Below are 14,702 nucleotides of genomic sequence, written 5' to 3'. Positions count from 1 at the left end.
ATCCACTAAACGTTAAAAGATTATAAAAACCGGTTTTGTTGTTATAGCCCATATCATTTTTCTGCAAAACAAATGGTATCGGTAATGGTAGCGCGTTACTTTTCGGTAACGGTTCAAGGCCTGATTGATTGCTAGTTATTACGAGTTCCTCCTCTCCTCTTTCACGTCGTCCATCATGGTTCATCTTGCGTCTTTCTATTATTCATGAAGAATATGTAGATGTCAATGCGCTCTCAGGTTTCAATCAAGCTTGCAAAAGTTTTCGACCAAAACTTTTAATTAACCTTACATTCTAGCATTGGTCGATCAGCCAACTTGCGAATATAAAGTTAAGTACGAACTGTAAAGTTGTTGTATTTTCTTGACATGATATGATCACATTTCCGATAGCGGTGAGAAGTTTGCAAACAATAAATGACCATAATAGCGTCATAGACGTGTATCCATTGTATTTGCCATAAGGAGTGTTTGAGTCAAACGATAAGGCTGGAATTCCTAAAAGAAAAGACATAACGTTACCAATTGGGTTATAATCATATTTAATTATGCCTCGCATATACCTCACGATTTTTTAGCAAGTAGACTACAGCAATGAATACGAAGTGCGATTGGGTCGGCAAGGATATTGGCGCCACTGAGCCAGAGTCTTGGTCCATTTGTTGGCAATCCATTTGTTTCCATACAGAACCGGACATCCCATGTGGAAGCTTCTTGTGTCATAAACATCAGACGAATCTAAGTTGAACCAGAAAAGAGCCGAACCCTGAACCGGTTGTATGGAGAGATCCAGTTGCGGAAACACGGTCCTTCCCCCAGCTTGCGAAGTGGACAAATACACCATAAATGTACTGAATCGTTCTCCACCGTGCTTCAAGTTTCTTTGATAAGCTATTGGATCCAATGTTCCTATCACGTGAGAAAGAAATGCTCACATGCAATAAATCTATGAAAATTACCAATGACTAAATTTTAGCAAGGCATTGCATCTAGATAAAAAAACCATCAAGCTGATTTGTTTTGATAAAATTTGAAAAGCTTTTGAAGAGCATTAAAAATATTTATTCGAATATTCTTAAATAATCGAAGTTTTTCCTTCTTATAAAAATCTATAAACAACGGAACACAAGAATTCAAGGGTTCATCCTTGCAATGTATCACATTAGGACATCTAATTTAAATGCTATAATATTTGTACCAATTTGTAAATCTCGTCTGGAGCTTGATGCTGCTAAAGATGCTTAATAAAGAAAGATCCGCGTAGGTCCTCTCAGTGTCACATTATTCTCTTTCATGTTTATCATTTAGACTGATTTCGAATTTCTGTAAGTGGCTTGACTGGCATCCTTGAACAATAAGTCTTTGTCAGAGCGACCCAAATGCTCGGTTGAAATTATCTGAACTTCAGCCTCTGTTCAGCCTCTGATGCAAAACTAACATTATTTGTACAAGACTTGGTTTAAAGAATTGACTCAGAATTGCTGAAATATGATATTCTACTTCGATTGAAAAGTTTTTTTTTAAATAAAGATGTAGCATTTGCAACCAGCATTACATTTTTGAACAACAAGTTTGGTTAACAGAAAGGAGATCCATGTGAGAGCCAATCAGAGCGAGAGATCCGAGAACGACAGTCTAATTAGAGGGAAGGACCCTGGAGAACCTTAGCTATTATTTCTTTTTTAGCATATTTAGGTGTTACTCCTTGGGAAACTGTAATCAATTGAATGATTAAGGGTTTGGGTTGGGCAAGGATCATTAGATAGAAAGGGTTGGTGGGAGAAATTGGGGACTTTGAAAATTGAAAACAAGTCGAAAAAGTTATTTTATTTTTTGGACAAGCATGTTTCAAAATTTGTTTATTGAATTATGTAACCTACCTACACTGTCCAGGTGACCAACGATGTTACCTCCAACACCATAATTCATGATTTGATAGTTTTCGGATGCGTAGAATTCCGTGCTTAAATGAAAGTTCAGAGCCTTTTCAATCTTCTGAGACATCTTTTGAGCTGTGGGATGATCTTGGTCATGAAAGTACGCTACTTTGCTTGACCTCAAATCTGTGAAGTCTCGGATTTCGTTTTGAACGTTTAGAGGTGTTGTCTTGAGGCGAACTTTGGAGGCTTCTTTTAGTGCCGAAGTCTGGAATTCTGATGCGAAATCATGGAACATGCCCACGAGTGGGGAAGATTGCAATTGTTCATACTTGAAAGGTGACAAGTAAGACCCAGGGTTGCCAAAATGACTGAGGAAACAGCGCTCATTTTTCGTCTGATGATCCTGAAAACAAGTACGTAGATGAGAATCAGGTTTGATGTAAACTACCATTTGATACATCCATGACATACCTTTTTCCCTTGACACAATTCAATGATGTTGCGTTCCAAGAAATAAGCCAGAAAAAATGGCAAGGTGTCATCATCGATGCCAGATTGAAATAGTTTTGGATCAGGATCAATGGCCAATGGGGAAAGGTTTTTGAAAGTTTCCACTAGTTTCTCGAAAACCTTTAATGCATTGACATGCCTTTGGACTTGTAACAATTTAGCCTTAGACAGAACATTTGGATAATATAAACCATGATTGGTGTATACAATACGTGATTGGTTTTTGGAGTGATCCACGTGAAGGAATCCATGGTTGACGATGAACTCGTCGTGAAGTTTTTTTGCTTTCTCCAGTCTTTTTTCCATTGATGCCATTTCAGCATCTTTTTCATTTTCCTTGGCAATATTCAAAGCGGCCTCCAACCATTGAACAACAGAATTGAGTCTCATCCTGGCTTGTGCAATTGATGTGATAGCCTCAATGTCATTGGCATCCAATGGGTGGCCAAAATAAGAAATCCCTTTGAAGGAGAGTTGCCCTGAAATTGTGGGGAGTTTCATTAGGATATGAATAAACATTGTTTTTGGGAGACTTTTTAACCGTCAATAAATGCTTTACCCAACAAAAGGGAATAAATAAGGTATGTATGTGTTTTTATTTATCTTTACATTGATTACTTTGAGTTGCATCACAAAATTTACCAGATTTGGCAAGCCTTTGAAATTATTTTTTAATGATGCAAAAACATATACCTATACATACGTAATCAATAGACCTCGGAAAAGAGGTAGGAAAAAATAAGCCAAAGGTAACTTAAAGGCAGAAAAATTTGCCAAAAAAGGTAGCTTCGAGTTGACCCAACAATGGATTCGGGTTGTGGCGCGTCAAAATTAGACACCGAGTGCTCATTCAAAAGTCTGCTCAAGGCATTTCAAAGAGTGCGATTTCGAGATCAAGAGGTCAGATCAAGATTTATGGCGTGTGAAGAAAAAGACGGAAAATCATGAACTTGAACTGAAGTTACGCCGCTTGAAACCAGGTGCAGTACCTTCCGTGTTTCCCGAATACCCCGTTTCATTGTCTCATTCCATAAGTGAATGTCAGCTACCAAGGAGAGAGACAAGCGTGTTGGCCAACCAAAGAGTTCAAAAAGAACAAAAGCGGCGTGATGTAATTGTGGAGAGGTATTTTGAGCAACAAATAGTGCATGATTTCCAGGCTTTAGTAACCAAAGTTCTAGCTGAGCGGCTACCTTCTGGCTTCAAACTTATTGATAGCGAGGATTATCTGCTATTTATCTCCATTACGTACAACAATGAGCATGGACCAACAATTGTGTCTCGCTTTCAAATCCAACAAAACCTAACATTTGGATTTTATTGTTGTGGTGCTCAAGTTCCACAGAGTGAAAAGTCAGGCAAATTTCAATGAACGGAAGAATTCATAATGTGGATGACGTGCCAAACATTCTTGCATTTTTGGCAAACTACGAGGCCACTAAAAAAAGTCATATCATCAACGTAGAACAAGGTATTGATAAACTCTGCCAGAAAGTAGAGACAGAAGAGGACTCATCACTTTCAAGTGGAATGTTCAACTTTTCTATTGAACAATTGAGACTTTCCTTGAAAGCACCCAATCAAAGACGTTATTCTCCAAGCCTTCTTGCTGCTGCCTTGCTGTGGCAGAATACAAGTCCGGCTTTGTATAGGCTTATGGCGAATGTGGATAAAACGCTGTGTCTTCCTTCAGTTTGGTATGATCAGTTGTCATAAGTTTCTTGGTTCATTCAAAAATAGCTCTCATATTACATTGCGGAAACCTACAAAGATTTGGACAAAACATGTCTGTTCAGACTGGAATCACTCCCTCCACTATAACGTACCTAAAGTAACGTCATTCATCCTTGAACAGTCGAAAGTGAGAATTGTAAACGTTATATTTGACGAGGTTTACAGTTCAAGAAGATGTGGATACTCAAATGGACCTTTTCACGGATACGATGAAGATCAAGGCACCTCCAGGACTATTTTGTGCTTCATGATAACGGGCTTGGCTTCATCTTACAGAGACATGGTTTGTATGGTCCCGTTGTCTAAAATCAACCATGAAATTATCAGTGACTGGTGGTGGAAAGTTGTTAAAGCTGTGACGTGCGTTGGGTTTCGAATCGTGTCATCAATTTCTGACGGACACTCATCAAACAGGAAGTTTTTTAGTGATGGCTTGCAGTGTGGAGATCATCAAAGCTTGATCAAGAACCCTTTTGCTGAGTCACCTTACAACAGAATCTATCCCATCTTTGATACCATTCATTTGGTGAAAAGGCTTTTCACAAACCTTATACACAAGAGAGAATTTGAGTGTCCACCATTTCAAGGCCAATGTTTAAGCCCAAAGACCTCCCATCCCATTTTTATGAGTTACGAGTACAAAAACGAGCTCTCTGCTCCAATTCGCCATGCACCAAAACTCAGTCACAAAGTCCTCTACCATTGCCCTCTTGCCCATTGAACGATCGAATGTGGACTTAGCTGTGAAATTTTACCACGATTCAACAGAGGCGCCTTTACGCTTCACTATCAAAGGCCTGATTGAGTTGTGTGACTGCATCTTCACCACCACTGAATTGGACTGTATCCTGTTGGGAAAAATCAATAGCGATCCCATCGAGAGAAGATTTGGTGTCTATCGTCAATTATCTGGTGGCGACTTTTTTGGTTCTCTGAAGCAATTTCTAGAGCTTGATAAGAAGTTGGAAATTCGTTCACTTATTCGCTTTGACGAGCTGAGTGTGAAGGATCTGCAGAAACTATGCGCTGACCGCAAGGAAGCAAACCTTGAGGAGTCGGAATCAGAGTGTTCAAATCTGATGTCTCTTTTAGATGAGCCAGATTCTGATTCGGTTTTCACGACCCGTGAAAATCTCATCAAAATGAAGGGCCTGGTTTTTGTTGTTCAGGCTACATCGCACGAGCATTACTGAGGCACAACAAGTGCAACGAATGTTAGGAACTCCTCACAGATGGGGAGAACACGAAGTACCTCTGAGAAGATGAAGAATTAGAAAGTGACACTCCAACATCATCATTTACTCTTTTATACACATTGTGTCTGTGAGTGGCTCTCAACAATAAACAACAACAACAACAATTTGTTCAACTCTTGAATCGAGGTGGGCTTGTTCACCCTTCTGAATTGGTTTTCCTCACCACGCTGTTTGTGATAAAACTTCAACAAGAAATTTTTAGCACCGATGTTATTCGAAAAGTGTTAATGGATTGCACTGACCCACTTAATGTATTTGTGCTTTGCTTTGAAAGAAGGCTCAAACCAAGTTTGTACCAACGAACATCCATTTTCATGTTTTGTGAAACAAATTGCACAAAAAGCATTCAATTTCAAATTTCAAAAAAATGCCTCTGCCATCAATGATAATGTCCATGAAAGCAGGAAAAGAGGAAATTGCCCGCAAACTACAATCTAGCTACACGAAAAATCAAGAAACTTCTCAGCAATTAGACCTTTAAATGAGCATTTCGAGTCAAGTTTTTCATGCATTCCAAATAAAGCACCCGTTGTTATGGAATAAACATTCTTTTACGATTATGAGTTGGCCTAAATTGGCGGAATCGAAAATAGCGTGGCGTTTCCTTGCTGTAGCGTCCTTGGACCATCTTACAAGTTTATTTCCTGAAAAAAACATTTCAATCCCGCCCATTTTTCACAAGTAAGGATAAAAGCGTCAAAAAAGGTATTTCCCAACATGACAATTTAGTAATGGTGCGTCTACACGACAAATAATTGGGCAAATAATTAGCCATTTGACAAACATTGTTTGGCATTTCACAAGCATTTCACAAACATTTCTCGATTTGAACATGTTTAAAGTTGTTAGACAAAGAGCAAAATATTGCATGGACGACAGCATCCTCCCCAGCCTTCCAACCGAGGTGTCCATTTTCAGTAATTATGGAACTTAACTCTTTCGATCCATGATGGTTTATAACACAGAAAAATGTATTGATTGTGATTCATTTTGAACACGGATAACCCCAACTTAGAGTATGAAGGGGCCTGGGATTGTCAATCAATGTTCAAAGTCATCAGATGTCATCCCATCCCCTCTTAATGCAATAGTCACACTTCCATCTCCTATCGAGGATTGAATGATGAACGATCGATCGATCGATCAAGCAACCAACAACGCCTATCTCCCGAAATCGGATTCATCTCCTCCCGTCCAGACAATGAAAGTGTCGACCCCAGTCAACCCACCCACCCCGGGCCTGTCCTCGGGCTCAGCCCGGTCATGGGCTCAGCCCAGTCCCGGACCCGGCCCCTTCTTTTACATCCGCCTGTGAGCAAGACTTGAGCGAGCCGACCCAAAGCTGAATGGATGGATGGATTCCTTGACCTCGTCCAAAGAAGACTGATCTGATTCAAGTTGGATCAGATCATCAGAGACAACAGAATCATCGGCCCATACCTGGAGGTTCTGGGCCGGTTATTAGTCAGCCCTCGGCCGACACACACGCCCATGATCGGTCTTCTACGTACATACACCCTTGAGACCCCAGCCTCCAGACCAGCCAGCCACTTTTGGGTGCCCTTTCGTCCATTTCCCGCCAGCCAATTTTAGCCATGAAAGCCAGATCAGTCGGGTCTCAACGAACCGAGTCCTGCCCACTGACTCATTACTTTAAAGTTACCCATGACCATCACCGTCCCTGTGAAATGGCGTCTGTTCTTGTGGGCGGGTCCTTATTTGTTCTATAAAACTGAACTCTTTTTAATCAATGCCATCTGTAATGTTAACTGCATATAAATATCCAAATTGTCTTTATCATGTTTAATGCTCTACCTATATTTGTGTTAACGTTTCTGACATGACCTTTGAACTAAATATCGTTGTCATATTTCGACTTGTACTCGGCTATTAAATAGTTTATGATACTCTTAGAGAACTGTTGTCCATTTATTCACGATTATAATGAGTTGGAAAATTGGTCGGGTTTTCGTTTCCAAACAATTGGTTTGTGAGTTATAGTCAAAATGAATTTCGAAAACTTTTAAAAAAGCAAAATTTTACTAAAAGTGAATCATCAGGTGGCTTATGGTATAGTTCATAGAACGGGGCCAAACATGCCTTCAAGTAGTAATCGGTTTCAGCCAACATATGACCGCACAGATTGAAATTGGCAAAATAAAGGACCTTTTTGGAAAGCGAAACATTTTCATCATGACAGTGCCCATCGGTAGTTTTTTTCAAATTTCATTCCTCAGTTTTCCCTATGTTCATTATACTAATCATTTTGTTTACCGTGCATAACATAAATATTGAATGAAAGACCCATTCGGAAATGATACGATCACTTGCAAGTTCATCATCTGATTAGAAATCTAGATCAAAATATTTGTTAAACCGTTTTGATCCGGTAGTTTCCCGTGTAGGCGGCTAAGAGATGAACTGTTTGTCAAATACCAAACATTTCCGAAATTGTTAGGCAAACTTTGTGACAGAATGTTTCTTGTGTAGATGCACCATAATTTGAGCAAAATTTGGCCGAAAAGGGTAAATAAAAACCTAGTTTTGAGGGTGGTAGCCAGACCAAGATGCTGGACTGACAATGCTGCTGAAAGATATCAGGCCAAGAACAATAAGGTATTACCAAGCCCTTGACCAGGATAGACAAGGTATGTTGAAGGTCTTAGTGTCGGGCATTACCTGTGCATACTTCTTCCTTGCCTTTAACAAAAATATTATGAATAATGAGCATTTCAATGGGGCACCCCCGCATGGTTTCGTGAGTGCATATTTTGAGATGCGATTTGTACCCAGTTGCACCTACAGCGAGTATCAGATAGTTTCGTGAACGCATATCTTGAAATGCGACTGGGTTACTGTCGCATTTCAAAATATGCGTTCACGAAACCACGTGGGGGTGCCCCATTATGACACTTTGCTTGACGCTTTGCACATAGGTTGCTATGTACGATTTGACACGTTCCGTGAAATTTCAATTATTGTGTGAATGAATATTCGGTACAAAAATCCAACAACCCACATGTGATTTGGTGCATTTGATTGTAAGAACATCTCAACCTTCCTAATGAGCTATCTCTCATTGCGTTTGTTTAAATTTATCTGACTGACACTTTTCGCTTTACCTTTGCTCACTTGTTCTGCGCTATTTCCAGAATAGATCTGAATATTGAGCAAGCCACTCATAACACTTTGTAAATCTCGTTTGTGCACATGAAATCTCCATGGGCAATCAAACCCGTTATCGGCCATTTTAATCACTCTTTCCGAAACAACAAATGCCTGTTTAAGTACAAAGTAGGCATTCAATGGATGTTTGACATCAATCACAGCACTTGTTTCTAAGTTAAGCATGTCGTCTTCACCGTTAACGATGGCATCTAAACACGGTCGAGATTGAATAATTCGTATAAGATCTTCTTGGATGGCCATCACATTCTCCGTGGAAGATCCAGGATGATTGAAGAACTCTTTAGACACACTGGACAAATTTTGACGGCCAAATAGCCATGGAAAATATAACTCATCATGATCTTCTATACGAGCTAACGACAAATGTACACACAACCACACTATTGGAAGTCTCATCTTGTTATGGTTTCGTGGGCTTTTTTTCTACCTGCCGCTGTTGATTCGTTGTACATAGATAACGGCATTTTTCGAATGTTGTCAATTGATACTTTCGAAGGTGTTAAAGGGAGTCAAGGTGCCTTATTGCTAGTGGTCGGAAAAACAGTTTATGATTTTTTTTAAAATCCCACTTCGTTTTTAGAGTATGCAAATCTGTGATCATTAATTGCTAAAACATGGAAATTAGGGTGGAAAAGATTGCAATTCCCTCGGATATTTATGTATTATGGTGGTCTACCGAGGTAATTTTTTGTTTTTGTTTGTTTGCTCGCTTTTTCACGGGCTTTTCTCGCCGCTCAAGGAATGAAATCCACAGAACTATTAAAATATCTGGTTATAATTTGTCTATTTATTACCTTTCAACCTTTATATGATATTTGATCTACCAACCAATTTGAGTTGGCAGACCAAGCTAGTCCTTGAATGTAGGGTATGCTATCTAAAAATTGGTCCAAGTCTGACTTGAAAGATGCTACCGGATCAACAAGGCCTACGTATTCCCTACGAATATTCGAGGGAAGCAAATTAAACAATGAAGGAGCCCGAGAGAGAAGAGAAGTGGACTTCATTGTTCGAACTAGCCTGGATTCTCGAGGGCTTGAAGGCAGGGTGGGCAATTTTGAGAATTAGCTTTTGGACACCAAGTGTCCAAAAGTGTCCAAAAGTGGACAAAAGAGTACAAAACTAAAGCAATTGTCTAAAAGGGGTTGACAAGCACAAACTTTTAAACCCTACACTATGTTATTTCTGTACCTAATCTAGATGTCAACGAGCAAATAGAATCAGTAATAAATAAAATCTAGGCTTTCTTAAAATTCACAAATATGAAGTAGCAACTAACCTTTGTTGAAAACAGACACAAAATTTCACAGTTTTTTTTTAATTTCCAAGATATATATATATATTCCAAACTAAAGAGTGTTTTGATATATCAATTCATTATCTTGATACAATACAGCTTTGTGAAGTCAAAACAAATATTATTAATATATTTTGAATGTTAAAAAGTCCAAGCAGCACTACTTTTCATTATTTTGGAGGACTGCACCTAAATCTTTCATAGATGAGACCTGTTCAATATCTTTACCTCCATTATCTACGAGTGGAGTATTCAAAGGACATGACTTGAAGGAAGGTCATTGAGCGGAATTTTATTCCGTTCAGGGCCATATTACACTCAGTAACCCAAGAGTACATTCTTTCCATACTTTCAAGGTCCTTTGCAAGGCTAGTGTTAATCTTGGCCATTCCTTCCAGAAACTAACTTTGTATCGTCAGCATACGAAGAGAGACTGGCAGTAATTCCAAGCTTTTGAAGCGGGGCAACGAATATTATAAAAAGGAGGGGCCCTAAGATGGAGCCCTGGGGAACACCTGAGTTGACATCATGTATATCACTAAGAGATCCCTTAACCTTAACAATTTGCTTCCTATCATGAATGAAGCTTCTTCTCCAATTGAGAACCTTGCATTGGATCCCAATGTCATAAAGTCTATTCAACAAAAGGCCATGATCTACTTTATGAAAGGCCTGGCAAAATCAAGATAGACAACATCAGCTGACTCATGCCTTTCCAGTCCCTCAATGACTTGCTCTAAATGCTCAATCAGTTGGGTAACCGTGCTAAAATGTGCTCGGAACCCATGCTGGCTAGGAGGAAGGGGATCATGGGCTACAAGAATTTCAACAAGTTTGGACTTCATGATCTTCTCAAACACCTTCGCAATATTCGAAGTGAGAGAAATAGACCAATAGTTGTTGGGGATCGACTTATCTCCCTCCCCCTTTAAAAATTGGAACAACGAGAGCTAATTTTAGTGAAGAGGGAAACTTGCCCTGATCCAAGATGCAACGCATCAAGTACGAGAAAACAGGAGCAAGAACCAGTGAGCATCTCATCAGAAATTGAGATGTCACACGATCAGGACCAGGAGAACTTGAAAGTCCCGATGGCCACTAAAGCATCTTGATCTGTAGCTATGAGATCATCAAATTGCTCAATTTGAGTAACATCATCAATCTCAACAAACTAATCTTCAGAGCAATGAGCTATTGCTTCTGAACTCAGCGGGGTTGAAAACACACTGCAGAACTGATCTCCAGGCATGTTAGCCAAAGTATCTACATTGTTTTCCCATCAACCTCAAAAGGCCCAACACAGTGTTTCATTTTTCTCTTAGAGTTTGCGTAAGAGAAAAAAGCCTTAGGATTACGATTACTTGACCTCCAGAACCACCTTACTCTCAGTTTGTAACTGGTCATATTCAATGGAGGCCTTAATCTTACCCTGAACTACGTCCACCTTTTTTGGAGACTATCCACAATTTCTGTTTTCGAAGTGCTCTTCAGCCTTTTTGCTAGTTTGCGACTCTTTTTGAACAAAGTCTTCCTAAATTTTGGAATTTTTGTCCGTGTTCCGCCTTTTGGAACACATTCAGAGATCGCTAGATTTAAGCAAACTTCCTCCAAAACTGAAACTTATTTATCAACGGCTGCATCAATGGACGATTCCTGTATCAGAATTGAAACCAGAGCCCAGTTTTTTTAAACCCAGGAGTGAGTGTTAGATTGAGAAACGGTCGTACTATCCTACGTAAATTGAATCTTTTCTCGATCTAAGACTCATTCCCTTGCTTTAAAAATTGGGCTCAAGTCTACTTCTACTAACCTTTCTACAATTCGAAGCCAGTATTCATCTTTGAAGTTGACTTGGTCATACTTACCATACATTTATATTACATTAATTGTGTTCTATCAAGTTATATTTTCAGACACAAAAATGTAGCTTGTCGTAATCATCAACAAAAAAATCGCCAAAAGACCAACCTAAACTTTTGCAGAAAAATACCAGCAATAACTGGCGCATTCAAACGCCTGAAACCAGGAGTTGTTCAAACCTTGTTGCCGGATGTTAACCTTTTTAAAACAAAAAAAGCCAAAGTACTAATATGGGCAAAACAGGAAATGTGGTTCAACATTTTGTTTCTACTTGAATTCGCGGAGAATTGGACCCCTTTAGTCATAGAAATATGTACAATCTATTTCTGAGCTCCATGACATTCTTCCTCCTTTCGAAGCTCATGTGAGACTCCAAAGACGAAAGCTGAGATTTTGGATAAGAATGTCGCCTCTCTTCGTCTTATCTCATCTCTCACGTCACGGTGGTTAAGAGTCTTATCAAGCTTTGAGAGAATTGCCCCAACAAGACTCAGCACTTTTTACCACGCAAAGCTTTGATGATGTTTCTCATTCGAATTCTAGCTCAGATTAGATGTCGTTTTAACACTAGAATTCAAAAACTTGATTCGTGAAAACTAGGAGCTCGAGAAATTATTTGAATGAGCCCTTTCAAGTTCGATTTCAAAGCTTTATTTATTGATCTATAGGTGTCTTTCTCAAGGATCGCGACATCTAGCGGTCTGTTTCCATTTTAGTTCTTGGTTTACTTGATTATTCACACTTATTTACATAGTCATTCACTCCAGGCCTGGACAAAGAAAGGAGAAGCATAATTTCAGAGCCTAAAGCATCTATGAAATATCTCAATAAAATGAGATAATAGTATTGCTTTTTCTAATAATGAAGGTCGTCAACAGACCATATCATAATACTATTATATCTAGTGTTTGGGGCTCTTCATTAACGTCACAGTACCAATAATTGTCTTAGTTATTTGGTCAATAAACTATATATCAATCAGAGGGAGAAACAACCTGATATGGACTATGGCAATGCTTATCAGGACAATGCACAAAAGATGTAATGGTTGGCCTCCCTTGTAAGATGTGGCTCAACTCTAGCACCTAAAATACCAAAGACGGAAGTACAGTAAAGCTTTGTAACAATCAAAACATTATTTCACCCTGGTCAAATGTCTTTGAATATCCTCAAAAATCAAACAATATGAGAAATAAAAAAAGTGAAGTATTTTGCCAAAATGACTTCCCTTGGCAAAAAGCATTCATGGTATTACATGTTTCAAAAATGTGTGTTTTTTTTTAGAAATAATTTTGCCATCTTTTTGCTGTTTAGAACCATTTTTTTCTTAGTCCTACTCATTAGTAAATGAGATTAAATGATTCGGATTCATTGGCGTGAGCTCCAAAATACCCCAGTTATATGTGACCTCAAATACCCATACAATAACGATTTTCAATTTAATGACAACATTAAACAACATGACGCTACTTCTTTTTTTTGTTAGAGGTGCTAGGGTTGCCCGGCCAGGAAAGCCAGCAATCACATCGTATATTTCCAAATTCTGTTAGGCAGATTCGTGTCCAGTATCAGTTTTGGTTCTCCGTTTGCGGGTGTGGTTAGCGTCTACAAGTTTCTTTTGGCAAAAGGTCGGAGAGGAGATTCGAACCAAGGACCTGTCTTACGTTAAAAAACTACACCAACCACTACGTCACGTCTCCTCCCATTTCAAAAGCTCATTTTGCATATATCAAAACTACACCTACGTAAGTAAACAATGAAGAGTACAGAAAGATCAATGAGGCCTCAACAATCTCAATATGAAAAGATCTGTTTGAGTATTTCAGTCACAACAAATTCAGGCACCTTCACCACCGTGCCGGTCTGCTCACAAAGTGAGAAGGGAAGTGTAAGCTGACCATCGAAGACTTCAGTTGAGATTTGAGGGCGGTGTATTTTGTTGCTAGGTTTTTTGGAATGGCTCCGAGTTGGACAGGTTTTCATTTTTACCTCAAAACAGGCCGGCAAGGGCAAAGCCTGGATAACAATTGTTTTGGAAAGGTATGACTTATGTGTCAAAAATAATATCAAAAAAATTTAGTTTCAAGCAAGACATCCCACTTCCTGGTGGTGAGATGCCTTCTTTTCATTAGAGATGGGAGAAATAAGCACGATTTTTTCTATAAAGACTTCATATAAGCTCTGAAGAAGAAAAATCTCATAATGTTCAACAAAATGGCAAAAATGGACATTTATAGAAAAATAATTCTACAAAGTTATTTCAATATATTGCTTTAGATTTTCCAAACAACTGATCTCAAACATGAATTGTAGGGCTGTTCATAAGGTACGCCACAGTTCTGACCCACTACTCAAAATGGACATTTGAAATTTGAAAGGAGAAGTAGTGGGGTGGTTTTTGCCAATTTATTAAGAGAGAGAGAGAGAGAGATCCCAAGTTCGATTCTCCTCTTTGAGCTGTTTCCACAAAAAAATGGCGAAAAAGGACCCGATTTTTAATATTTGTTCATCATTTCTCAAATATAATGAAAAAACATCTTGGACAAGTGTCAACGGATGTCATGTTTCCACACGCCCCTTTCCCCCTTATAAGACATATTTTCACGATATCACAAAATTATACACCAAAGCTCATGGTTTTGACATTGTAAAATTGCAACACAATTTCAACGAATGAGCAATTGGTAATGAATATTTTTATTTTTTTAACCGTAGCACAGGCTAGATCTACGAAGTTTTGACAATTGCTTACTATTGTGATAATTTTGATTTCCTCAAATCATGAATAATGAATAATCTTGAATATGCCTCGCCCATTTGGGCTCCAATGAGTTCAGCAGGTTTGCAAAAGGTCGAGCAAGTCCAAAAATGTTTCACTAGGAACATCACAGGATTGAGAGAGCTCTCATATTGGGAGAGACTAAAAAAGTTGGGATTGTACAGTACTCAGAGAAGGTACGAAAGGGATCTGATACTGTA

The 14,702-nt window shown here is 38.9% G+C and overlaps 1 protein-coding gene across 1 annotated transcript; it reads right to left on the bottom strand.

Annotated features, from left to right (window-relative positions):
* Positions 1-340: 340 nt before the first annotated feature.
* Positions 341-8,947, bottom strand: LOC131882640 (prolyl 4-hydroxylase subunit alpha-1-like). The gene is made up of 5 exons (XM_059229853.1): positions 8,500-8,947; positions 2,349-2,866; positions 1,878-2,280; positions 561-906; positions 341-495 (listed from the first exon to the last, which is right to left on the bottom strand). The coding sequence occupies exons 1-4, from the start codon at positions 8,804-8,806 to the stop codon at positions 584-586; spliced, it is 1,551 nt and encodes a 516-aa protein (XP_059085836.1). The 5' UTR covers positions 8,807-8,947; the 3' UTR covers positions 341-495; positions 561-583.
* Positions 8,948-14,702: the final 5,755 nt, after the last annotated feature.

Source organism: Tigriopus californicus, chromosome 6, assembly GCF_007210705.1.
Source record: "Tigriopus californicus strain San Diego chromosome 6, Tcal_SD_v2.1, whole genome shotgun sequence".
Lineage (NCBI taxonomy): Eukaryota > Metazoa > Arthropoda > Copepoda > Harpacticoida > Harpacticidae > Tigriopus > Tigriopus californicus.
Note: the sequence above shows the minus strand (reverse complement) of the source record. Positions and strands in the feature narration are given on the sequence as shown.